The sequence below is a fragment of the Caretta caretta genome, chromosome 12 (genome assembly GCF_965140235.1).
Source record: "Caretta caretta isolate rCarCar2 chromosome 12, rCarCar1.hap1, whole genome shotgun sequence".
Lineage (NCBI taxonomy): Eukaryota > Metazoa > Chordata > Testudines > Cheloniidae > Caretta > Caretta caretta.
In genome coordinates this window covers 2796690-2822057 of record NC_134217.1, presented here as the reverse complement: position 1 = coordinate 2822057, position 25368 = coordinate 2796690, and the positions used below count along the sequence as shown (strand labels likewise).

Below are 25368 nucleotides of genomic sequence, written 5' to 3'. Positions count from 1 at the left end.
CACTTGCAGAAAACAGTGAAGAGTGGTGGGAGACACCTAGACCCCTCCTGACAAGGGTGATAGGATTAAGGCAACTCCCCATGTCTCATCTGCATCAAAGATGGGACAAGGTGGCATCTCCATTAGCAGACAGAATGAAGAACAGAGATTCCAAGGCAAGAACCGCACTGAACTCTGGGACCAGAAAAGCAGGGAAGCACTGCATCCTGGGGATCTCTGCTCCAGATGTTAATGAACCTACACCAGCACACACCCAGCTCAGCAGTTATCAGACCAATTCTAGTAAGGAATCCTTTGATTGATATCCAAAATACTAAAGCTGCCTAATTGCAATGTGAGCTCCCTGGAAGGAACACCACCCATAGCCAAGAGTGATCAGCTCCTATTGTCTAGCCTAAAGAAAACCCTTGAGTCATCAGTTTACCCATAAACAAATTTAGTGTTCTCCCTTGAACCATTGTTGTTTCCCTACAAAAAAACCCTACCCACACTCCAGTAAGTGTTCTGATGCATGGATCCAAACTCTGCATCAGTTCCACTGGGATTTCATCTTCTCCTGACTGACCGTGCTGGGGGCTCTGCCTGTCTCCAGCACTCAGGACCCTGAGCTACCACCATCACCTGGGAACCAGTTCAAGCTTCATGGAGTGGTGAGATCTCTCTCTCTCTCACTCTGTTTTCTTTTCTACCTCAGGTATAACTTTCTAACCCTAACTTGTTTGATCAGGTATTGTTTTCTATATATGACTTTTGTAACCTTTAATAATGTAACTGTTATGTTTGTTTAGGCTCTCCTTGTGTAGTTATCACTATTATTCAATAAATAAATTTTATGGTTAAGCTGGTTGCTTCCCTCTCTCTCTCTCTCTCTCTCTCTCTCTCTCAGAACTTTACTCTTTTGCGTTTTTAGCTTCCCCATTTACTCTGCAGCAATGCTTCTCTTAGCTAAGCTCAAGATCCCTGTAGCACCCAAAAATATTGTGGGGTTTGCTCATCAAGTGGGTTACTACCAGTACAATTGTAACGTGAAAGTGGGGATAGGGCCGTGCTGAACCTGTGAGATATGAGGGTGGCAGCTTGGAAGTGCTGCTTAACCCAGTCTGCTGAGTCCAGGGGCATATAAGGGTGGCAGCTTGAAAGTGCTGATTGACCAGGTCCACTCAGACTTGCTCTGTTAATATGTGTGCGTGTGTGTTCATCTGGTTCTGGGGCTGGAGGAACCCAGCCCTGGGGAACCTAGGTCCTGCAGGAACTCCATTGGGAGGGGACTTGCAGAAGGGAGAAGTAGAGCTCCATATGAGAACACAAGTGACAGAAGCGGTACATTAACAGAATTACAGAACACCCCCCCCCCCCCAAGAGTAACCCTAATAAATGAGCATATCCCAAAGTAACGGGCAAAACTGGTAACGCTCCTCTGTGCTAACCCGAGATGCTTTTGTTTGCTTGTAACCTTTAAGCTGAACCCCCAAGAAAGCTATTTTGGGTGCTTAATTTTTGGAATTGCTCTTTTAAAATCTAGCAAAAGCCTAAATTCCAGATGGATTTTCTTTCTTTTTGTTTTTAATACAATTTATCTTTTTTAAGAACAGGATTTGGATTGTTGTGTCCTAAGAGGTTTATGCTGTTTGATTAGCTGGTGACAACAGCTAATTTCCTTCATTTTCTTCTCAGCTCTTCCCCCGAGTGGGTGAGGGAGAGTGAAAGGGCTTGAGGGTACCCCACAGTGAGGAATTCCCAAGTGCTCCTTCTTGGGTCAAAGGGGATTTTTTGCATTTGGGTGGTGGCAACGTTTACCAAGCCAAGGTCAGAGAGAAGCTGTAACCTTGGGAGTTTAATACACGCCTAGAGCGGCCAGTATTAATTTTTAGAATCCTTGCGGGCCCCACCTTCTGCACTCGAAGTGCCAGAGTGGGGAATCAGCCTTGACAGCCTGCGACGTACCTCGCTTCGAGGGGCCCCTTCTGTGTTATAGCCTCACGCAGAACACTAGCCTGTGGGCTCTGCTAGGGAGCAATTGGTGGCGTTTGCCGTAGGGTAGTGCAGTACTGCCCAACTGCTCCCGCTGACTTAGGGCGAGTAGAAGCATAGCAAGTCTATGCCCATGAATGAGGCGGGTGCTCAAGAAACCTCCCCTAATTCCCTCCCACTCACCCTTTGAATATTTCCCCTAGTGGCTGTAGCCAAGATGTCTGCAAAGGACCAAAGGGCCAGTCTGGCCCGTCGCAGGCCCCAAAGGCCCGGTTCGTCAGAGGCCTGGCTCAGGCCCCCAAAGGGACAGGCCGGCCCAACCAGCTAGGCCAGGCCCAGGCCCACAAACCACCTGCCCAGCCCGGGCCCCCAGAGTGCTGGCCCAGCCGGCTGGGCCTGGCGCAGGCCCACAAAGGGCCTGGCCCACCCTGACGGGCCTGGCGCAGGCCCACATAGAGCCCGGCCTGGGCCCACAAAAGGTCACTCCAGCAGGCCTAGGCCCACAGAAGGGCCAGCCCCTGATGCCCTTGGTGCCTAGTATCAGTCCATTTATTACTGCTTTCACAGGTGCATAATCCAGACAACCTGAGAAGGCCTCAGTAAGCGTACCGCAAACCCATGCCTGCTCTGCACAGCTAACAGAGAGAGACGAGCGTTTCTCAACACCCCCCCCGCAGGACCGGCTCTAGGCACCAGCAAAGCAAGCACGTGCGTGGGCAGCACGATCCCAGGAGCGGCGTTCCGGCCACCCTTCGGCGGTGGCGCTCTCAGAGCTTGGGGCGGCAAATATTTTTCTAGCAAAAACCCTAGAGCCGGCCCTGCCCCATAAGCAGCTAGGGTGACCAGAGAGCAAATGTGAAAAATCAGGACGGGGGTGGGGGGTAATAGGCACCCATAGAAGACAAACCCTCAAATATTCGGACTGTCCCTATAAGACTGGGACATCTGGTCACCCTATAAGCAGCCTGAACTCTACACTCAGTGTAAATATTGCATTGGGTGTGAACAAAACAGAGCCTTCAGCTGCTGATATTGGAGAGGGGGAAGTTGTTTTTTCTTGGCAAACTGGCCCAAAGTCCTCACAGAGCGCTGGCTGCTTGGAGAACCTGTGTGTGCAAAACTCAGCGACTTGTGTACATGAGCAAACAGGAGCAGCTCAGTTCAAGAAGGCCATGCCCCCCTTCCCCCATAGCTCACAAAGGGAGGACTCTGGGCCAGTTTCCAAGACAAATTGATTTTGCTCCTCTTTGGGTTGAGACCAGCAGGGAATATTCCAGCGAGCTGGAGCAATGAGCTGAACCTCAGTTTTAGTGGCCCCGAATGTGAGAGAAGGCCAAATCCAGAGCATAGTGGCCCCAGCCTGTTATGTTTTGTCCCTCGTGATGGTTTTGTTGCCCCCCTCAAATCTCAGAGAGAGGCTGGAGCTCTCTACAGGTCAGGGACAAATGGGACTGGGTTTGCTGCGTCCCTGAATTCTGTCCCCCCCGTTAACATCCTTCCCCGTCCCTGGGAATGGTGCAGTTAGAAGTTGGGCTCAGAGGGAAGGAGAGGGTCAGTGACATATGGCACTTGAGCTAGCAGCCTCTTGGCATAAGAGAGGGAGCTGCTGCTGAGGGCAGGCAGTATGCGGGGCTTCAGCTCTGGAACCCACCCCTTGGCTGGAAACAGCCCCAATGTATTTGCTACGTGGGCACAGAGAAAGGCCCCTGTGCCGGCCACACTGGGACTGGGATGAAGCTACTGGGCATGAAGGGAAGCCACAGGCAGTGGCTCCATACAAACTGAACAGCCCAGTGGGGCATGACCCCTCCAGCCACCCTCGGCTCTTCCACGGGGCAGTACATGGGAGATGGCAATCGCACGCTGACCTTTCCTGTGATCAGTGAACATTCAGCAGTTAACAGAGCAGCGTCCTGCCTGCAAACCTGGGAAGGGAAAGGGAGACTCCCCAACTCTGCAGAAAAGGGCTTTCGGAGTGAGAACCCGGCTGGAGGAGGGGAATTTGTGCTCGTCCTGCTGGTAGCCATCTGGGCCAGGGAGCCACCCAGCCACTTGAGGAGCAGAATAACAAAGGAGAGGCATAGAAAAGCCCCAGGAATGATAGGACACAGGGAAAACCTGTCAGCCAGTCCTCCTACAGCAGGACAGCTCCACCTGCCTCAGTTTCCCTTTCTGTTCACTCCTGACAGGAATATAGGCTCTGCTCAGCATTGCAATGCCCAGCTGATTCAGGGGCCGCCTACATCTCATTGTTAGTAGCAATTTAGGCACTTAGGAGCAAAACCCTGGCAGTAAAACCATTCTCGACAAACCCATGGTAACCATATAAAGGTACAACAATTTTCCCATTCTCCTTTTCAAAGCCAGTGCCTCCCGGTCTCCCCCCGCAGTGTTCACAGCCGTGCTGCGTTCCCAGTTCCTTGTGTCCCACCTCTTTAGGCCTCCCTGCCGGACATTGGCCAGTCTCCTGACTTCACCCTGGCCCCCACGGCAAGTCTCCCACAAGAGAGCTCCCCCCGATTTTACTCCCCCGCCCTGCCCAGGACACACCTGTCCCCTTGCCCCCAGCCTTGGCTTTCCTTGACCAACCTGGATCCTCCCTTTTGCCCAGGGGCCACTGCCTGGGACCTCCACTCGCAGGGCCCCAGCCTGGGTCAGTTTCCTCCAGCGGTTTTGTGTCAACTTGTCTGAACCCAGCTTTCTCCGCCAAGCCTCCCAAGCAGCTCTCTGCAGCTGTCTCTTGCCTCTTCTGCTCTCAGGCAGGTTTCAACTGCCCACCTCCTCCCTCCAGGGCACCTGTCCTCTCTTTGGAGCCCAGATGGAGGGTGGGGAGGAAGAGATCAGATAACCAATCACAGATGCACTGGCCTCCTCCATGAACCTTACACTCACCTCCTCTGGGCACTGCATGGCTGTCCTCCCCTCCACCTTGCTCCCTTCAACACCCCACTCGAAGGCCTTGTGCCGCCCCTGCGTTCTGCTGCCCACGTGAGGCAGGGGAGGGCAGGGGGCTGGGGGAAGAGGTCAGATTGGGCTTCGACATACCGGGGTGAAATCCAGACCACCAAGGGGCTGTACCACCCCTGCTCTGCAACCTCATTGCCTCAAAATGCTTTGCTGTGGTAGCCTCCAACCTGGGCTGCTCACAGCCAGCCAGCCGCCAGCATGCACGTCACTCCCAGATGTACCTGTGTAACTGCAGCCTGCCAGTCACACCCTGGCTCTCACCAGCCTCGGTGGTGCTAGTCCAGTGGGGGCCCTACGCAGGAATATCCCCCCTCCCCAAACACATACTAAAAATGTGAATGGGGGCCCCTGGAGCTGCTTGGTGACCAAAGCAATTGCTTAGTTGGCCTAGCGCTAGGTCTGCCTGCAGGGTGACCCCAACACACCCCCAGTCCTGAACTCTCCTCAGAAACGTATGTCCTGTACTGCCCAGCCCTCTCAGGGGCAGTTCTAATGCATTAGTCCTTTAAGGCTTTCAAACTTTTTAGGCTGTGTACCTCTTTCCAAATAATATAGACTACTGCCTACCCCCATCTGAGCTGAGGGGTTGGAGCAAATGCGGTTGTATCGCAGAGCTTGGCTGTAGACAATGGATCGTGTGGTGTGGTTTGGATGAAAGCTGGAGGCTTGTAGGTAGGAATAGTGGTCAGCAGGTTTCCGGTATAGGGTGGTGGTTATGTGACCACCGCTTATTAGCACCGTAGTGTCCAGGAAGTGGATCTCTTGTGTGGACTAGTCCAGGCTGAGGTTGATGGTGGGATGGAAATTGTTGAAATCATGGTGGAATTCCTCAAGGGCTTCTTTTCCATGGGTCCAGATGATGAAGATGTCATCAATGTAGTGCAAGTAGAGTAGGGACATTAGGGGATGAGAGCTGAGGAAGCGTTGTTCTAAGTCAGCCATAAAAATGTTGGCATACTATGGGGCCATGCGGGTACCGATAGCAGTGCCGCTGATTTGAAGGTATACATTGTCCCCAAATGTGAAATAGTTATGGGTGAGGACAAAGTCACAAAGTTCAGCCACCAGGTTTGCTGTGACATTATCGGGGATACTGTTCCTGATGGCTTGTAGTCCATCTTTGTGTAGAATGTTGGTGTAGAGGGCTTCTACAGATCACACCACATGATCCATTGTCTACAGCCAAGCTCTACGATACAACCGCATTTGCTCCAACCCTCAGACAGAGACAAACACCTACAAGATCTCTATCAAGCATTCTTACAACTACAATACCCACCTGCTGAGTGAAGAAACAGATTGACAGAGCCAGAAGAGTACCCAGAAGTCACCTACTACAGGACAGGCCCAATAAAGAAAATAACAGAACGCCACTAGCCATCACCTTCAGCCCCCAACTAAATTCTCTCCAACGCATCATCAAGGATCTACAACCTATCCTGAAGGACGACCCATCACTCTCACAGATCTTGGGAGACAGGCCAGTCCTTGCTTACAGACAGCCCACCAACCTGAAGCAAATACTCACCAGCAACCACATACCACACCACAGAACCACTAACCCAGGAACCTATCCTTGCAACAAAGCCCGTTGCCAACTGTGCCCACATATCTATTCAGGGGACACCATCACAGGGCCTAATCACATCAGCCACACTATCAGAGGCTCGTTCACCTGCACATCCACCAATGTGATATATGCCATCATGTGCCAGCAATGCCCCTCTGCCATGTACATTGGGGAAACTGGACAGTCTCTACGTAAAAGAATAAATGGACACAAATCAGATGTCAAGAATTATAACATTCATAAACCAGTCGGAGAACACTTCAATCTCTCTGGTCACTCGATTACAGACCTAAAAGTCGCAATATTACAACAAAAAGACTTCAAAAACAGACTCCAACGAGAGACTGAATTGGAATTAATTTGCAAACTGCTGAATTGGAATTAATTTGCAAACTGGATACAATTAACTTAGGCTTGAATAAAGACTGGGAGTGGATGGGTCATTACACAAAGTAAAACTATTTCCCCATGTTTATTTCCCCACACACACACTCCCCCGTTCCTCAGACGTTCTTGTCAACTGCTGGAAATGGCCCACCTTGATTATCACTACAAAAGGTTTTCTTCCCCTCTCCGCCCCCCCCCCCCCGCTCTCCTGCTGGTATTAGCTCATCTTAAGTGATCACTCTCCTTACAGTGTGTATGATAACACCCATTGTTTCATGTTCTCTGTGTATATAAATCTCCTCACTGTATTTTCCACTGAATGCATCCGATGAAGTGAGCTGTAGCTCACGAAAGCTTATGCTCAAATAAATTTGTTAGTCTCTAAGGTGCCACACGTCCTCCTTTTCTTTTTGCGAATACAGACTAACACGGCTGCTACTCTGAAACCTAACATTTAGATGAATCTTGGATGAAGTAATGTTATTGTCTATATGTCTCTTTGAAGTTTATGATAGACTGCCTAATGGATAAATTGCCCTATGTTAATTTGTGTAACGAATTACTGTGGTGTTTTGAAAGCAAAAGGTTACATCAAAAGCCTATTGTTTACCCATAACTGTACGGTCAAGTGTATGCTAGAAAACTGTATAATCGACCGTTGGGTCCTGATTCTGTCATCTCAGATCTGCTCGATGCGTCAATGCAGGGGAAGCTTAAGCCACAAGATTGGGATCCCAGTGCTGACTGGTCTGCCCTGAATATGATATTGGACATTGGACTATAACCTATTGTGACTGGGGTCCTAGTGGGGAGCCAGCTGTGGTCACGCAATTAGGGTGAACTGCAAAGAATGGGGCAGACAGTTCCCAAAAAGCTGGTGGATATTCCAATATTTAGATTTACCAAGACAGCATAAAACAGCTTCTTTATTACCTTATTGGTTACTCAGAAGTACAAACAACACAGTTCCCTTAAAGTGATCCACCCTCAGGCCTCCATCCAGGTACCTAAGTCAAATATGATGATTTCTGAAAATCTTATTTCACCATATAAAAGAACAGGTTCTACCAATCCTAAGGGATCGGACACATTGCCTCCCAGGTTATTGAATATTCCAGATCTTACCCAAATACATGTTACAGCCAATTCTCATTAACTAAACTAAAATGTATTTAAAAACAAAAGAGAGAAAGTATGGTTAAAAGATCAATATACACACAGACATGAGTTCAACTCATTTAGGCGCAGATTCATAGCAGAGATGGTGAGCTTTGTAGTTGCAAAGAGTTCCTTTAGAATTTAGTTCATAGGCATGACGCATGGCTAGAAAGGGTTAAACATCCTGCAAAATAAATAACCCTCAAAAGACATGTGTGGAGTGTGCTGCACAGCCTGGGTGTTGTCCACAGTCTTCATGGGGCAATCAAATGTAGGGTTCTCACACTGCAGGTACCTTAAAACAGATCATTACTGTGTCAAACTACAGTCCACAACCTCTGAAAGCCACTTCTAGGTGCCACTGGGCTCAACCAAGTCAGGGGGGTGGAGAATGAGTTTCACCATGTTGAATATTAACTTGCTCAAATTCTTATCACTTCAGTGAGAGATTGCAAACCCTGCCCAGTTGAAAAGTCACCCTCCAAAATTGCATGAATCCATCCCATCCCCATAGCTTCCTATCAGCCTGCCCCCCTTGTCATCTCCTTTTCTGCACTTCACAGCTCCGCCCTTCTGGGGAGCTCCTCCAATCCATGATGACTCCCATACCCCTGCAGGGAGCCTCCGCTGGGCTTCTGTTGATTTACTCTGCACAGGCCAGGCCTGGACTGTAGCCAGGAGTCCCTGGCTAGGATCAAGGAGTTGGTTGGTAACCCCAGATGCAGGGGAAGTGGGTGCAGCTAGCCCAGCTCTCACTGAGCAGAGGCAGTGCCGGCTGGGGCAGAGGCAGGCAAGGGACCATGGCTGGCTTTAATGTCCACAGCGTTCTGGTGACTGGGGCCAATCGGGGAATCGGCCTGGGGCTTGCCAAGCAGTTTCTGGGGAAATCAAACCCACCCAAGTGGGTCTTTGCGACCTGCCGGGATCCGGAGGGAGCACAAGCACAGGTGAGAATGGGGTGAGGCGAGATGGAATTAGCTGTACCTGGGGTAGGGGAATCTAAGTGAGGGGCTTCTAGCGTCTCAGCACTTGGACCCAAAAGCAACAGGCCCAAGCAAGAGGGGATTCCAGACACTGCTCCAGGCTGACGTTCCCTGGCGCATAAGGCAGCTACACTGGCTGGGGACGAGCTCTGCACGGGACACATGCAGAGCTAGCAGAGTGCATTGAGGGAGAGAGCAGGGAGCACAGGCGGGTTTGTGCCTGTGTCCTAAAGGGGACAAGGAAACGTGTCCCTGACTTGACTGCACTGGGCTAGATGATGGCGTCTTAAAGACCCAGGATGCAGACCCCTGTTGCAGACCCCGAAAGCCAGGGCTGGACCCTGCGCATGGGAGCTTTGCAGCGTCAAAGCAATGAGATATTTACTTGGTCCTGGGTAGCAGCAGGGACCTGGACTATGCCCGGCTTGACCATCACTGGGGGCTCTGTCAATAATCATTGACTTTTTTCTTTTTCAGGAATTAAAGACCTTGGCATCCAGGCATCCAAACCTGATGATTGTTGCACTAGGTGGGTGCCCTGCCCTGGACCCAGAGAGATGAGGTTCCCTTGCTCTGGGTCCCATTCTTTCCCATTCCCTGTCTCCCTGTCTCCGTGTTCCTGTTCCTTGCCTTGTTGGGAGCCACTGTTAGTGTTAGTCTTGCCTAGGTGTTAGTGAAGGGGAGGGTGCCTAGCGCTCACCCGTCTCAGCAGAGCGATTCCCAGGTCTCCCACGTCCCACTCAGGCTCTGCGGGCTTGGTCAGGAGGAGGCCCAGGAAGTTCCTGGTATCTGCAGATTGCCCCGTGTGCCAGATTGGCAGGGAAGGGATGATTTTGATTCAGAGTCAGGGGCTGCCTGTGCCATGTATGAGCCTGGCTGGTTTGGGTCTGAACGGGCCTCTCTCTATTGCGGGCAGATTTGCTTTCATAGACTCATAGAATCATAGAAGATCAGGGTTGGAAAAAACTTCAGGAGGTCATCTAGTCGCACCCCTTGCTCAAAGCAGGACCAACCCCAACTAAATCATCCTAGCTAGGGCTTTGTCAAGCCAGGCCTTAAAAACCTCTAAGGATGGAGAGTCCACCACCTCCCTAGGTAACCCATTCCAGTGCTTCCTAATATCCAACCTAGACCTCCCCCACTGCAACTTGAGACCATTGCTCCTTGTTCTGTCATCTGCCCCCAATGAGACCAGCCGAGCTCCATCCTCTTTGGAACCCCCCTTCAGGTAGTTGAAGCTTTGGAGTCAGGGAATCAATTTCATGAACGGGGCTGCCCTTTGGGCAGCTCTGCTAGCCTCAGGGATGCCTCTCACGGGATGGGATAGTGGGAACTAATCCCAGCCTAGGGATCCTGCCAGGGCCAGATAAACTATGGCAATGGCCAGGGCCCAAATTCCTGGGGGGCACCCCAGGCCCAGTCAATAGCCATACAGTGCACTCACCGTGGCTGGGCTGGCCATGCCTTGAATCTTCTGGGACCAGCTGCTGATCCCGCTGGTGCTTGGAGTGCTGCTCACATGACCGAGGATGTGGGGAGCGGGGCCAAATCTGAGCGAGTGGCGTAGTGACTTCGCACACAGGGTCACAGCCGCCCTCGGGGGATCCGATTGGCTTGTCTGATGTTTTCGGGGACATATCGAAATGGCTATTGAGCATCGAACCAGCTTTTCCAGTAACCCAAAAATGCTGCTGACGGTTCGGGTAAAAAAAATGCGGCAGTCACTTTTTAAAAGGGAAAATCGGCGTGTTTCACCCTCTGCCAAACAAGCGCGCCCGCTGGGCGCCCCGAGGCTGGCTCCTGGGATGGCGAGGGCAAGGCTGCCAGAGCTCCGATGGCAGCTTTCAAATCCTGCTCACCAGTGGGAAGATCCTTTTGTTTCAACATGCCCTTCCCCCCGCCCCATTAACACTCACACGGCCGCACTGCTTTCCACTCGCCCGGCTGATCCCTGGTGCCCCGATTTCACGCTCTGCCTTCCATGCAATCCGCCCTGCCCTTGCCATGGCTCGACTCAGGTCTGGCTAGCTGTGGTTACCATCTCCCGAGATCTTAGCATGGCTCTGTGGAGCAGCCTGGGCTTTGTGTCCGGCTAGAGGGGTTAGCTACAGGGCAGAGGAACCAGGCCCCTGAACCCCCTGCTCTGTCTCTGTAGAAGTTACGGACCCAGCCAGCATCAAGGCGGCAGCAGCCAGAGTTGAGGAGCATCTGAAAGGCTCGGGGCTGAATCTGCTGATAAACAACGCTGCGATACTGAGGCTGAACACACTAGAGTCTGAGACACCGGAGGACATGTCCCTGGTGTATGCAACCAACGTGACGGGGCCCCTCCTGGTGAGCCAGGTAAGGGCTCCAACAGAGGGCACGTCGCCAGCTACACTGGGGTTTGACTTTGCTTAGGCCAGAACGCTTCCCTTCCCCCCAGGGCTCTGGTTCCTGGACCAATGAGCCAACCTGGCGGGTGTGTGTTCATCACAGTGTACGTGTCAGGTGCATTATGGGACTGTAACCATCCGAGAAACGGACCTAGAGCCCCTAGCCCTGCTCCGGTGGGGTCTGAGCCAAGAGTCCAGCCCCCACAGTAGAGGCCATCTCCCTAGAGAAAAGGATGCTGATGCTTCTCTACTGTATCCTTCCACTATGACAAATACTCCCAAAGTAGAATGGCTGGCAAGCATAGTAAGACCAGGGTTCCTTCCAGTGCCGCATGCTGCTCTTGCTTGTTAGTTTCTGTTTAAGCTTTTCTGGATCCTTCATCTCCCAGCTGCTGCCCTTTCAGCTCCACCACAGGGCTTATAGCCCTTTTCAAGGCACTTTGTGTCAGGAACTGGATTTGGCAAATTGAACCATTTAGAAATTGGGTCTAAAGAGGCTTTAAGGCTCCAGGCACCAGCTCCCAGGGCAGGGGAGGGGGGCACTTCAAATCTCTTTCCCTTTCTCCCCCAGTCCCACCCTCTCCTTCCCCCCATCCCACAGCAGCCTCTTGTCACCTGCCTTCACCATGCAGCTGCTGTTGACCCTCTCATTTGAGCCCAGGACACCCCGCTGGACAGCATGGGAGCAGTGATGAGTGTAAACGATTTTTGGGGAGGAGGTCACAAGTGGTCACTCTTTGGAGCTAGTGCATGGGTGTGACCCAGCCAATCAGAATGTGACAATCAGCGTCCCCAGCCAGAGTGGGAAAGACATTCCAAACAAGAGAATCTCCTTCCTTAGAAGTTTTTAAGGTCAGGCTTGACAAAGCCCTGGCTGGGATGATTTAATTGGGGATTGGTCCTGCTTTGAGCAGGGGGTTGGACTAGATGACCTCCTGAGGTCCCTTCCAACCCTAATATTCTATGATTCTGTGAAGAGCAATTCATCAGAGGTTAAGGCTGCCCATACAACCTTAGCTGTGCCCCGTTGGACACGTGCCTTACAGGATGCTCTTCAGTGATACGGTCACTTATTATTGCTCCAGCAGATAAATATAACTACAACTTTTCCTGCACCCTTAGTTCCCCATGGCATCGTTCCCATGTCTTTTATCTGTACACTCATGTGATTGTTGGACTAGCCTGCTCTGTCTCTATACACTAGGTCTGGGTTTTTCAAAGGTGGTTAAGGGAGTTGGGCACACAAATCCCATTGACAGTGAATGAGAGTTGGGCACTTAAATCCCAACCTTACACTGTGCTAAGTTGTCCCTGAAGTGTGTATTTGCATCTCTTTGTTAACATCTAGATACGAGGTACTTTCTTTTCCACCAGCAGTCCAGCCTTCTGTAGGGACAGGTATTGGACAAGGCAGCTAATGATGAGGCTGTCTTAGCTCTGATCATAGGTGGACTATTTTATACCGGATATGCCCACAAGTTTCGCTTTTACTCTTATACTAAGTAGGATTTGAAGAAGTAAATTATTTTGGCCTAACTAGGTTCTTAATACCTCGGTGCTAAAACTCCGATTGACTTGGATGGAAGCAGAGTTAGGCCAAAGCTGCTGGTATTTGACCATCCTACCTGATTTCTGCAGTATGCTGTGTGAGTACAGCTCAGTGTATTATAGGGGGAAATACTTCCATGTCAGCGAGTTGAGGCCTCTGTCTAGCATCTAGAGCAGGGGTTCTCAAACTTTTGTATTGGTGACCCCTTTCACATAGCAAGTCTCCGAGTGCGACCCCCCCTTATAAATTAAAAACACTTTTTAATATATTTAACACCATTATAAATGCTGGAGGCAAAGCGGGGTTTGGGGTGGAGACTGACAACTCGTGACCCCTCCATGTAATAACCTTGTTACCCCCTTAGGGGTCCTGACCCCCAGTTTGAGAACCCCGGGTCTAGAGGGTGTGTACAATCCCACAAGATACTCTGTGCAGGGCTCTAAGGAAGGGAAACAGTGTATGATTGGCTGTGTCTACACTAGAAACACAACAGTGGTGCCGAAAGGGTTCTTGTGTTGCTGTAATAAATCCACTGCTTCGCAGGCGGTAGCTGGGGCAATGGAAGAATTCTTCTGTTGGCCTCATGCTGTCTCCACTGGGGCTTAGGTTGTCTCTCAGGGGTGCAGCCCTTTTCACCCACTTTCTATTGTAAACCCTGGCCTGGGACCTGGCTCCCCGTTCACTGCCAGCAAGGGCAGAACGGGATTACCCAGCTCAGAGAAACCAGCCTTTAAAACAGGGCTGAGGAGGCTATGAACAAGTTGGAGGGGCAGGGAGAGAGCATGGCCCAGGAGCAGCAGGCTGAGGGGGCCAGCCCACCAGAGGTGTTACAGGCGGTGCTGCGCCGCAGCTGGGCAACAGCTGGACCCACTTCAATTCAAGTGAGAGTCTGCTGGTGAAGAGAGGAGTGTGGGTCCTTTCTCCTGAGCTGACTCTGTGGGTGCTCTTTTCTCCCCGCCTGCCAGGCGTTCCTGCCCTTGCTGAAGAAGGCTGCCCAGGGAAGCCCCCAGCCAGGGCTGAGCTGTAGCAAGGCAGCCATTGTCAACATGTCCAGTGCGGGCGGCTCCATCACGAATCCCTTTGCCTGGCAGTTGGGGCAAGTTATCTCTTATCGGTGCAGCAAGGTAGGGGGTGCGCTCAGCAGGGCACGAATTCACGCTGGTTCCCTGTGTTCTGCTACAGCAAAGGGGAAAGAAAAGTCTTTCTTGCCCCCCTGGTTTGACCCCCAGATTTTACCTGTCAGGCCAGCGTTCAGGCCAGTCTCACTCTGCTCCCTCTTATGGGAAGCACTGCCTCCGGGTCACATGATGCTTGGTCACCTGACCCCACAGCCCAAACCTTGGAACAGGACTCTGGGTCCTACACGTGGGCCCGGTGCAGTGAGAGGTGGCGACTCAGTAACATGCTGATCATCCCCAAGGAGAGACTCACACGCTGCAGCTTGCATCAGCTGCCCCCCTTGCTCACCTTTTCCTGGGGGTGGGTCCCTGATCTCCCCACACGCTGCTCTCTCTGCTCATGGTGTCTCACCCACAGGCTGCTCTGAACATGCTCACCAAGTGCCAGTCCTTGGGGTATGGCGGAGACGGGATCCTGAGCATTGCTGTCCATCCTGGCTGGGTGCAGACTGACATGGGGAGCTCAGCCTCCCACCAGGTAGGTGCCTCGCTGGGAGAGGCCAGGTGCAGCCTCATGTCATGAGCAGATGTTCATTGTAGGGGGAATGGTTACGCTGGAGGCTGTTCCCTTATCACACCCCCCAGATTGATGACACCTCTCAGGGGCTCCCATCCCAGTGAGGTGGTTGTCAGGATCCATGTCAGGTAGAACTCTAGGGTACAGATGTGGGGACCCACATGAAAGACCCCGTAAGCTTATTCTTACCAGCTTGGGTTAAAAACTTCCCCAAGGTACAAACTTTGCCTTGTCCTTGAACCGTATGCTGCCACCACCAAGCGTGTTAAACAAGCATGTAAAGAACAGGGAAAGAGCCCACTTGGAGATGTCTTCCCCCAAAATATCCCCCCTAGCCCTACACACCCCCTTTCCTGGGGAGGCTTGAGAATAATCCTAACCAATTGGTTTCAAAATCATCAAAGACCCAAACCCCTGGATCTTGGAACAATGGAAAAATCAGTCAGGTTCTTAAAAGAAGGATTTTATTAAAAAAAAAGAAAGGTAAAAATCATCTCTGTAAAATCAGGATGGAAAATACTTTTCAGGGTATTCAGATTCAAAACACAGAGGATCCCCCTCTGGGCAAACCTTAAAGTTACAGAAAACAGGAATAAACCTTCCTCTTAACACAGGGAAAATTCACATAAACCAAAAGATAAACTAATCCGCCTTGCCTGGCTCACCTCTACTGGCTGCAATATTGGAGACTTGGCTTAGGATGGGTTGGAGAAGATGGATTTCTGTCTGGCCTCTCTCAGTCCCAAGAGAGAACAACCATGTAAACAAAGAGCACAAACGAAAGCCTTCCCCCCACCCCAAGATTTGAAAGTATCTTGTCCCCTTATTGGTCCTTTGGGTCAGGTGCCAGCCAGGTTAGCTGAGCTTCTTAACCCTTTACAGGTAACAGGAGGTTGCCTCTGGCCAGGCGGGATTTTCTAGCACTGTATAGAGAAAGGTGGTTTCCCTTCCCTTTATAGTTATGACAACCCAGCTCCCTGGGGAGTCAGTGCTGTGCATAGGCGCCGACTCTGTGCGTGCTCCAGGGCTGGAGCACCCACGGGGAAAAATTGGTGGGTGCAGAGCACTCACTGGCAGCTCCCCACCCCGACCCCTCCCAGCTCACCTCCACCTTTTCCTCCTCCCCTGAGCGCGCCGCCGTGTCCGGCTTCTCCCCACTCCCTCCCAGCGCTTGCAGGGGGAGGAGGAGGAACGCTGCATGCTTGGGGAAGAGGCAGGGCCAGGGCGGGGATTTGAGGAGGGATCCAATAGGGGCAGGGGGGCATGGATTCAGGGCGGGGCCAGGGGTAGGGCGCGAGCACCCACTGGTGCCAACGAAAGTTGGCGTCTCTGATGCTGTGTCCTGGGCGTTGCTTCCCGGGGCTGCTGGTGCCATGGTCGTCTGGAGCTGGTTGTCTGTCTTCACGACCTGGCTCCCCGTTCACTGCCAGCGAGGGCAGAATGGGATTGCTGAGATCCTGTCCCAGATCCTGGCCCTGCCCCTGGGCCCTTGGTGTCCTGGGCCAGCCCCAGGGCAGGCTTCTCCCTCTCACTCTTCTTTGCCCCCCGCAGGTCCCACTGACGGTTGACATGAGTGTCCGAGGGATCCTGAATTTGCTCCCGACACTCTCCGAGAAGGACAACGGGGCCTTTGTGGACTGGGAAGGGAAAGTTCTTCCCTGGTGAGACGCTCCCCGGCCAGCGACAGGAGCCCTGGGCCAGGTCATTCCAGTGACCGCACCGTCAGCCGTGCAGGTGTCCTTAATAAACCCACTGTTCTAACGCAACAGCCCTGCCTGGGTCCTGCCTGGCCTGGCCTGGCAGCCACAGGCTGGTTTTGTAGCAATTAGTCAGCCTGAAAGCTGGGCAAGTGCTAACCCAGCTATGCCCAGCAGAGCAGAAAGGCTGGACTCCCAACACTGGGGCTATGCCAGTGCCAGGACCGTGGCAAGTGAGATCAGGGCAGCTCAGCACCCAGAGGGCAGCAGGAGCCAGGTAGTCAGGAGGCTGGTTTCAAAGAGTCCAAGAGACATAGCGGGCTGCAGGGAGCCAGCGAATGGCAGGGGCAGGACCAGGGATGCCTCTAGAGCAGAGGTGGGCAAACTACGGCCTGGGCCCGTGCGACCCTCTTGCCCGGCTCCTGGCCCAGGAGGCTAGCCCCTGGCCCCTCCCCTGCTGTTCCCCCTCCCCCGCAGCCTCATCTCACTGCACCGTCGGCGCAATGCTCTGGGCGGCCGGGCAGCACAGCTGCAGAGCTGCAGCTCCAGGCAGCGCGGTAAGGGGGCAGGGAGCAGGGAGGGTTGGATAGAGGGCAGGGGAGTTCGGGGTGGTGGTCAGGGGGCAAGGGTGTTGTCAGGGTTCCTTCCCCACTCTGAACTCTAGGGTACAGATGTGGGGACCCGCATGAAAAACCCCCTAAGCTTATTTCTACCAGCTTAGGGTAAAAATTCCCCAAGGCACAAACTTTTTGCCCTTGGAGGGTACGCTGCCACCACCAAGTGATTTAACAAAGAATCAGGGAAAGGACCACTTGGAGTTCCTATTCCCCCAAAATATTCCCCTAAGCCTTACACCCCCTTTCCTGGGGAGGCTTGAGAATAATATCCTAACCAATTGTTTACAAAGTTATCACAGACCCAAACTGGGAGGAGTGGTAGACACGCTGGAGGGCAGGGATAGGATACAGAGGGACCTAGACAAATTGGAGGATTGGGCCAAAAGAAATCTGATGAGGTTCAATAAGGATAAGTGCAGGGTCCTGCACTTAGGACGGAAGAATCCCATGCACCGCTACAGACTAGGGACCGAATGGCTCGGCAGCAGTTCTGCAGAAAAGGACCTAGGGGTTACAGTGGACGAGAATCATAGAATCATAGAATATCAGGGTTGGAAGGGACCCCTGAAGGTCATCTAGTCCAACCCCCTGCTCGAAGCAGGACCAATTCCCAGTTAAATCATCCCAGCCAGGGCTTTGTCAAGCCTGACCTTAAAAACCTCTAAGGAAGGAGATTCTACCACCTCCCTAGGTAACGCATTCCAGTGTTTCGCCACCCTCTTAGTGAAAAAGTTTTTCCTAATATCCAATCTAAACCTCCCCCACTGCAACTTGAGACCATTACTCCTCGTTCTGTCATCTGCTACCATTGAGAACAGTCTAGAGCCATCCTCTTTGGAACCCCCTTTCAGGTAGTTGAAAGCAGCTATCAAATCCCCCCTCATTCTTCTCTTCTGCAGGCTAAACAATCCCAGCTCCCTCAGCCTCTCCTCATAAGTCATGTGTTCTAGACCCCTAATCATTTTTGTTGCCCTTCGCTGGACTCTCTCCAATTTATCCACATCCTTCTTGTAGTGTGGGGCCCAAAACTGGACACAGTACTCCAGATGAGGCCTCACCAATGTCGAATAGAGGGGAAGAAGTTGGATATGAGTCAGCAGTGTGCCCTTGTTGCCAAGAAGGCCAATGGCATTTTGGGATGTATAAGTAGGGGCATAGCCAGCAGATCGAGGGACGTGATCGTTCCCCTCTATTCGACATTGGTAAGGCCTCATCTAGAGTACTGTGTCCAGTTTTGGGCCCCACACTACAAGAAGGATGTGGGAAAATTGGAAAGAGTCCAGCGGAGGGCAACAAAATTAATTAGGGGACTGGAACACATGACTTACGAGGAGAGGCTGAGGGAACTGGGATTGTTTAGTCTACAGAAGAGAAGAATGAGGGGAGATTTGATAGCCGCTTTCAACTATCTGAAAGGGGGTTCCAAAGAGGATGGATCTAGACTATTCCCAGTGGTAGCGGATGACAGAACGAGGAGTAATGGTCTCAAGTTGCAGTGGGGGAGATTTAGGTTGGATATTAGGAAAATCTTTTTCACTAGGAGGGTGGTGAAACACAGGAATGCGTTACCTAGGGAGGTGGTGGAATCTCCTTCCTTAGAAGTTTTTAAGGTCAGGCTTGACAAAGCCTTGGCTGGGATGATTTAGTTGGTGTTGGTCCTGCTTTGAGCAGGGGCTTGGACTAGATGACCTCCTGAGGTCCCTTCCAACCCTGATATTCTATGATTCTATGAAGGTGGAACTAAGCACATGGCCCAAACCCATGGGACGCAGCCAGGGGCTCCCCACACAGCACCGGGCAGCAGGAAGGTCTGTTGGGAGAGGGGCACTCAAACCAAGATTCCTCCCCACCTCCAGCTCTGAAAAGAGCCGCATCCACCTGTAACCATAGCAACACCCCACGCAGCCATGGGGGCACCGAGGCAACCACAGGGACATGACTAGATGGGCTAGAGAGGCCACTGCTGTGGGCAGAATGTATGGGCTTCATCCCTCCGAAAACAGCACGAGGCACAAGACCGAGACGCTGAACAGGGAGACGGGTGGGAAAGGGGAGGACGGACACGCCGAGTGTGCTCTTCAGCAGTTACATCCAACTGACTGGGGGTGGCTCTGGGCCCCGAAGAGGGACACACCAATAACCACCCACCAAAGCCAGCCTGCTGCCCACGGAGAACCAGGTGGGAGGATGGGAGCTGTGCTAGGGCCTGAGAAAACCATGAGCCCCCAAAGGGCTCCAGCATTTGGAAAAGGGAAGGAGAGAGAGACTCGGAGGGGTACCAGGCTGATAGAGCTGCAGAAGAGAGCGCCAGGGAGTGGCACCTGAGAGGACCAGGGTGTGACTTGGAGCCGCTGAGTCCCAGAGTGGGGGGAGGGAGGGGGACTGGGAAGGCAGGAGGGAGCTGGGAGGGGATTTTGTTTTAGCTGGCACCGGGTCACCTTCCTCAGCGAGTCACTGGGCACAGGTGTGCCTAGAGGTGCGATTGGCCGGCTTTACAAACGAGCAGAAATAAAAGGGAGAAGGTAGGTGGGCCACTGGGAAATGGGTGTGGGGAGATGATTAGACAGGGGAGAGTGCCCATGCAGAGTGAGCTGGGACATGAAGAGAGGTGAGGCAGGGACAGCAAAGCTCATGGGCTGGGCCCAGGCTGGCCGGCTGGAGAAAGGCTGCTGGGAGATGTGACCAGAGCACTGCTGAACCTGAGGGGCAGGGTGACAAGCTCCTGGGCTGGTGACTTGCGGCTGCATCGGGTATTATGGGGAGCTGCAAGGTCCAGCCACATGGGACACAGGCTGGAGAGAGAAAGCTGCAGGTCAAAGATACTCCCTGCTCCTAGTGGGCACAGCAACGGATGGGAGCATCATTAACTGACAAGGAGCAGAAAGTGAGGAGAAAAAGTGGGGGAGGAAAGGGTTTCTGCCTTGGCCTGGCTCAACGGACGGAAATGGGACCAGTGTAATCTCGCCCTGCTCAGATCCAGAAAGAATCTGCTGCAAAGATCCTTTTCCTAGCCTGGCGCTCTGAGACCGTCACCCCTCTCTTTGCATCCGTCCACGGCTCCCCCTCGGTCATGGCCTGTCCCCACCCGCCGTATCGTCTCTCCTTTGCCATCAAGCTGTCGTCACTCCCCTCTGCCAGCCTCCCGGCCACTTCGTGAATTTTCACCTTCATGCTGCCCCTCGTGCTTGGGAAGAGCTCCCTGCAAACATCCGCACCGGTCCCTCCTTCCAATCCCCCCTTGAAACTCTCCCGTGCTGCGATGCTGCCAGGCACTGGACAAGGGCTAGGCTGCTGGTGAGCTGAGAGCCTGGCCTGTCATGCTGGCCAATAGCGAGTCATTGTTTCTAGTACGCCCCCCATCGGTCTGTCTGTACCCCCCACCCACTGTCTCTTGTCTCACAGAGAGACTGGAAGCTCTTTGGGGTGTCTCTCTGTTTGGTGACTGTACAGTGCCCAGCAGAGCGGGGTCCTGGGCCAGGACTGGGGCTCGGAGGCGCTACACTGATACAAACAGTTCATGAGGGTAATTAATCCAAGAGGAAATGGGTAGCAAGCAGGTGGGGGGAGAATTGTGGCTACAGCGGGGGCAGGGAAGAAGGAGAAATGTCATAAGGACGCATAGTGTGTCATGGGGCGGGAGCAGAGAGCTTTGCCAAGAGGCTGAGCATGACCGAAGCAGAGCAGGGGATGCGGGGGGTCACCCACGGCCAGGGAAGACAGACCATTAGCTCAGAAGGTGGTACAGGGATGCTGTTCAGGGGACCGGGTCTGCAGGAGCTTGCTGGCCAGGAGTCCCCTCACCAGGGCAGGCTGTTCCCTTCCCCGTCCAGGAACACCACAGTGGTTGCCTGCGAAAGGCCGGCCAGCACGCTCAGGATGTCCTGCAAGCTGCACTCAACGGTCAGAGGGGCCTGTGGGTGACAAAGTTCAATACCTGAGACATGAGGTTGGTGGGACCCTCAGTGCACCTCTGGGGGCCTCCCCCGTCCTGGGGCTGCTCTGCACCGGGGGCTGTTACAGCCACACTCCCCTTCCCTCAGCCATGTGTCCTGGGCCAGTTGTAGGGTGGAGGGGGTAGGAGCAGCTATGGTGGCTTTATCCCAAGGAGACCGCCCTGGGGCTGCGGATATTGGCACATGGCCACCCCATCAGAGGAAAGGATCTGTGTATCCCTCTTGTGCATGCCCCATGCCGTGCGTCGCAGCTTGCCCTGCCATAACAGACTGCCACCCCCACCCAGAGTCGCAGGTGCTCCGGCTGCTCCTCCCCAACAGGGCTTTTAGGTTGCTGCCACACCCCTGTGCTGCGCCATCATTCTAGAGCAGGCCCAGAAGCCAGGAGGGCCCAGGCTCAGCTGGGCCCAGCACCGTGTCAGACAGACAGGGCCAGACTCGTGTCTGGGGTAAGGGCATTGGACGCGGAGAGGCACCAGGGAGGAGTTTGATTTGATATTCCAGAGCTGAACCATCATGGCCTCTGGAGCCCAGAGGCTGCCCCTCTTCACATGGGTAGGAGCTCGCTGGATTTCACTGGGGCACAGGACCTGCCATTGGCAAGGACTCCGGGGGAAAATGTGAGCAGGAGCCCCGTGTGCTCCTGGAATGGCCTGTGGGATGAAGGCTGGGGCGAGATTCCTGGGCTGGCCTGGAGGCAGGGCCGGATTTAGGGGCAGGCGATGCAGGTGACTGCCTGGAGTGCTGGGCTTGGGGGGGGCACCAGGCTCGGGGTGCTGCTTTTGTTGTTAGCAAATGTATTATCTGACAGGGATAACGCATGCCTGTACTCCTTTTCTTCATGCCTGCAAATCATGCATCAAAGTCGTGAAATGGGCTCCCAATGCAATACAAATCTAGGTATTCAAATGTTTTACAAATGCGGGGAGGGGGAGAGCCGAGGATGCTCCTCGCCTGGGATGCCATTGGGTCACGGGTGTGAATGCGGCCCTACCACTGTCCAACATAAACCACAGGGCCGTCCCTAGCCATTTTGGTGCCCTACGCAGCCCCCATGTGGGGGGGGGGCTGTGTGGGGCCCTAGTCCTCCATGAGGATGGGCTGGGGGGAAACCATCCCCTGACCCCAGCCCGCTCTGCACTGCTCCCCGGGCTCCCAGCCTTGGAGGACAGGGGTGAACTGCCCCCCAGCACTCGCCGGTGGCGTGGCTGGGAGCTGGCTTTGCGGAGCAGGCTGGGGCCGGGATGCGGCACTTATCGCTGCGGGTGAGTGCAGGGCAGGCCCTATCTCTGCCGCAGTCCTCAGGGGAGTGGGGGCGGGGCTAAGGCACAGCAGGGGCGGGGGCTTTGGGGAAGGGGCGGAGTGGGCGGAGGGCTGGGGCGGAGCAGGGGCGGGAAGAGGTGGGGTGGAGGAGGAGCAGGGGCGGGGGCCATGGGGAAGAGCCGGAGCAGGGGCTGGAGCAGCACGCAGCTGTGCAGGGCACCAGGAAACGTGGTGCCCCAAATTTCCTGGTGCCCAATGCAGCTGAGTACTTTGCGTATGGGTGGGGACGGCCCTGCTAAGCCGAGTTCAGGGCGGGGGCGAGGCACACAGAGAGCCCGGCCCCCTTAGTTTTATGACAAACATGCTAGAAGCTTTGTGCCAAAGTCTGGAAATGGACTGACTGGCGTACACAAGAGAAAAAGACCGAAGCACAACACAAAGCATTCTGAAAGGCAAATGGAGTGGTTACGGAAACCCGGCCAAATTGAGACTGGCTGTGGCTCTCCCTGCTGGCAGCAGTGAGCTGCAGGGGAGGGGGTCCCCTCTTCCCCCCAACAGCACACCCACCTGGCACCCTCACTGCACGTGCTCCTAGGGGCCAGGCCCCCTCAGGTCCAGGAAGCCCCCTTGCCTCCCCTGTGGTGAGTGCCCGGGGGATGCCATCACACACGGCCTCCGCCCCTGCTGCCCCTCACTGTATCCTCACAGGGGCAGGAGTCGTGGCTGTGGGGGCCACGGATCACATGGCCGGACACTCACCAAGCCCCAGCAGCTGCTTAGGTGAGGTCCAGACTCCGTCTCCCAGAAGCCCCTCGGCGTCGCCTCCTGGGGGGTGCCCAGAGAGGGGCGGGCTGCCAACCCTGCGTGCCCCTCCTCCCCTCCTTAGATGCAGCAGCCACCTCGTGCGCTTTAGGCAGCAGCGGCTGCTGGCTGCGGCGCGCCGAGTGGCAGGGCAGCCGCCCGCCTGAGGCAGGGATGCTCCGGGGCCAGGGGGAGGCGCACGGGGGGTGCAGGCAGGGCCAGGGGAGAGACCTGAGTCTGAACATTGGTGGAGCTGGGCCCCTGAACATTCCTGGAGCCTGGGCACCACGGGCCCATACGACTCGCCGCCCCTGGCAACAGAACACATCAGAATGCATTCAGTTACAGAGCACTGTCCAGCCACAGAGCTCGGTCCCCAGCCAAGCTGCTTCCGCTCTGTGTACCATCCACTTCGTCGTTACTGTAGGGTAGTCTCTGGCGAAAACCGAACACATGAAAGACACACAGAATTGAAAGGAAGTAGCAGTTTGAAGGTCTTGTGCCTAATGACCTTCAGCTAAGTAACCAGTACCACCTGAAAGTTTCCTCTCCGCAAAGCGCGAGTGGCACAGTTGGTTTCTGACTTTTCAAAAAAAGATATAAAGAGAAGAAAGTGTTGCAAAAAGGACCCTGAATTTCCCTAGGTTGTTGCAAAAGCAAAGTACAACAGACCCTTTTTTTTTGGCAATATGCAAACATTTCATTATTTTAAAGCATTGTCTTCAGCACCCCCAGTTCCAAACACCACCTGCTTTCTTTGCTTTCGAAATCCTCCCTGTATTTTCCCTCAGTGGAATTCCTCCATTCAGATGGGCTGTGCGGGCAGCTCAGCTTTCCCAAGAGGTTGGCAGCCTCACCAGTTGCAGCCTCCTATTAAAGCTGCACCATTGGTATAGCCATGTAGGTCCCAGGATATTAGAGAGACAAGGTGGGGGAGGGTTTGCATGATTGCTGACCCACATGCATCAGGAGCACTGCACCGTCTGGAAACTTCCTGCTTCTGGTGACTTTCCTACCGCTCAGCTTGCATCAGGAGCATCTTTCCTTGTGACGTTTACCCCTTCATCCTGGTGCTAAAGCACATGCAGAAAGCTGCCAGCAGAGCTCATAACAAAACTTTGCATTTACATAGAATTTTCATTCCCTAGATCTCCAAGTGCTTTACCAAGAGGGGGAATCACTACAAAAAATGGTTAAAAGACTTTAAAGTTGCAAACTCAAGCACTTAAAAGCAAGGAAATGCCAGAATTAAGGTTATCTGTGCAACCTTAATTTGGTCCCCTTGTGACTATGCATTATGATATCATCTTTATTATGACTGCTGGACTTGCCCAATTGTTCTGTGGGGTTGGGATGGAGCATGCGCAGTTGAGGGGGAGGGTGTCTGTCTTAAGATTCCTTCCTCTCACTGCTTAACACAGTTAAAATCTCCATGGTGACCTTTAAACCGCATTGTCTTCAAAATCACTTCTAATAAAAAGAAAAGGAGTACTTGTGGCACCTTAGAGACTAACCAATTTATTTGAGCATGAGCTTTCGTGAGCCACAGCTCACATCAGTGAGCTGTGGCTCACGAAAGCTCATGCTCAAATAAATTGGTTAGTCTCTAAGGTGCCACAAGTACTCCTTTTCTTTTTGCGAATACAGACTAACACGGCTGTTCCTCTGAAACTTCTAATAAAGAGAAAAACACAATTGGGGATGTATTTTTTAGACCTAAGCTCTCTTTAATATTAATCTACTTGTAATATAATATAAGGCCTAAGAGAGAGGAAGGCAGTTACGGACTGATCCTGCAAACACTTACGCACTGGGGTAACTTTACTCCTAGGAGAAATTGCTTTGACTCAGTGGGTCTCCTCATGGGTATAGTCCCAGGATCAGGCCCTTACGTTCTAAAAAATCTTCTCTTAACATGAAATATCTCATGTGTACAAATATTTGCAGGATCAGGGCCACAGTAAATAGAGAAGAAATTTGATTGTTTGCTTTTCTCTCTGTCCAAAACCAGGAACGTCTAATTCCTTATTTAGGGTTTACAAAATGTGTAAAGCTAATCAACTTCCCCTTGTTTCAAACTATGAGCACTATTCCCTGCGCTTTCAATGTAGGGATAAAATTCTATTCCCATCAATCAAGAACTGGCAACAGAGCGATTTTTCCCCCCCCAGGAAAATGTTTTCCCAAATGAAACCCCCCTTCCTACTGTAGGTTTATGTTTTGTAATCAGTACATGCAGTACCCATTACATGTGTCAATGCAGCCAGGTCTGCACCAATAGGACATGAATGTTTTCACTCACTGTGCCTGAAAATACAATTTCTCTGTTCAGAAAATCCCACCTGCTTTTGTATTTACATTCTTGATAGTAATACTGAATCT

At 52.9% G+C, this 25368-nt stretch overlaps 1 protein-coding gene across 1 annotated transcript; it reads left to right on the top strand.

Moving 5' to 3' along the window:
* The first annotated feature begins 8659 nt into the window (after positions 1-8659).
* Positions 8660-16421, top strand: LOC125620929 (C-signal). Its single transcript, XM_048817212.2, has 6 exons — positions 8660-9000; positions 9514-9565; positions 11192-11379; positions 13926-14084; positions 14497-14616; positions 16207-16421. Exons 1-6 carry the CDS (start codon positions 8773-8775, stop codon positions 16318-16320), a joined length of 861 nt encoding a protein of 286 aa, XP_048673169.1. The 5' UTR covers positions 8660-8772; the 3' UTR covers positions 16321-16421.
* The last annotated feature ends 8947 nt before the right edge of the window (positions 16422-25368 follow it).

Coding starts and splice junctions, on each gene's coding strand:
- LOC125620929 (XM_048817212.2), top strand. CDS start 8,773: ATGCAGGGGAAGTGGGTGCAGCTAGCCCAGCTCTCACTGAGCAGAGGC. Junction 9,566..11,191: donor CCTGATGATTGTTGCACTAG/GTGGGTGCCCTG, acceptor CTGTCTCTGTAG/AAGTTACGGACCCAGCCAGC. Junction 14,617..16,206: donor GGAGCTCAGCCTCCCACCAG/GTAGGTGCCTCG, acceptor TGCCCCCCGCAG/GTCCCACTGACGGTTGACAT.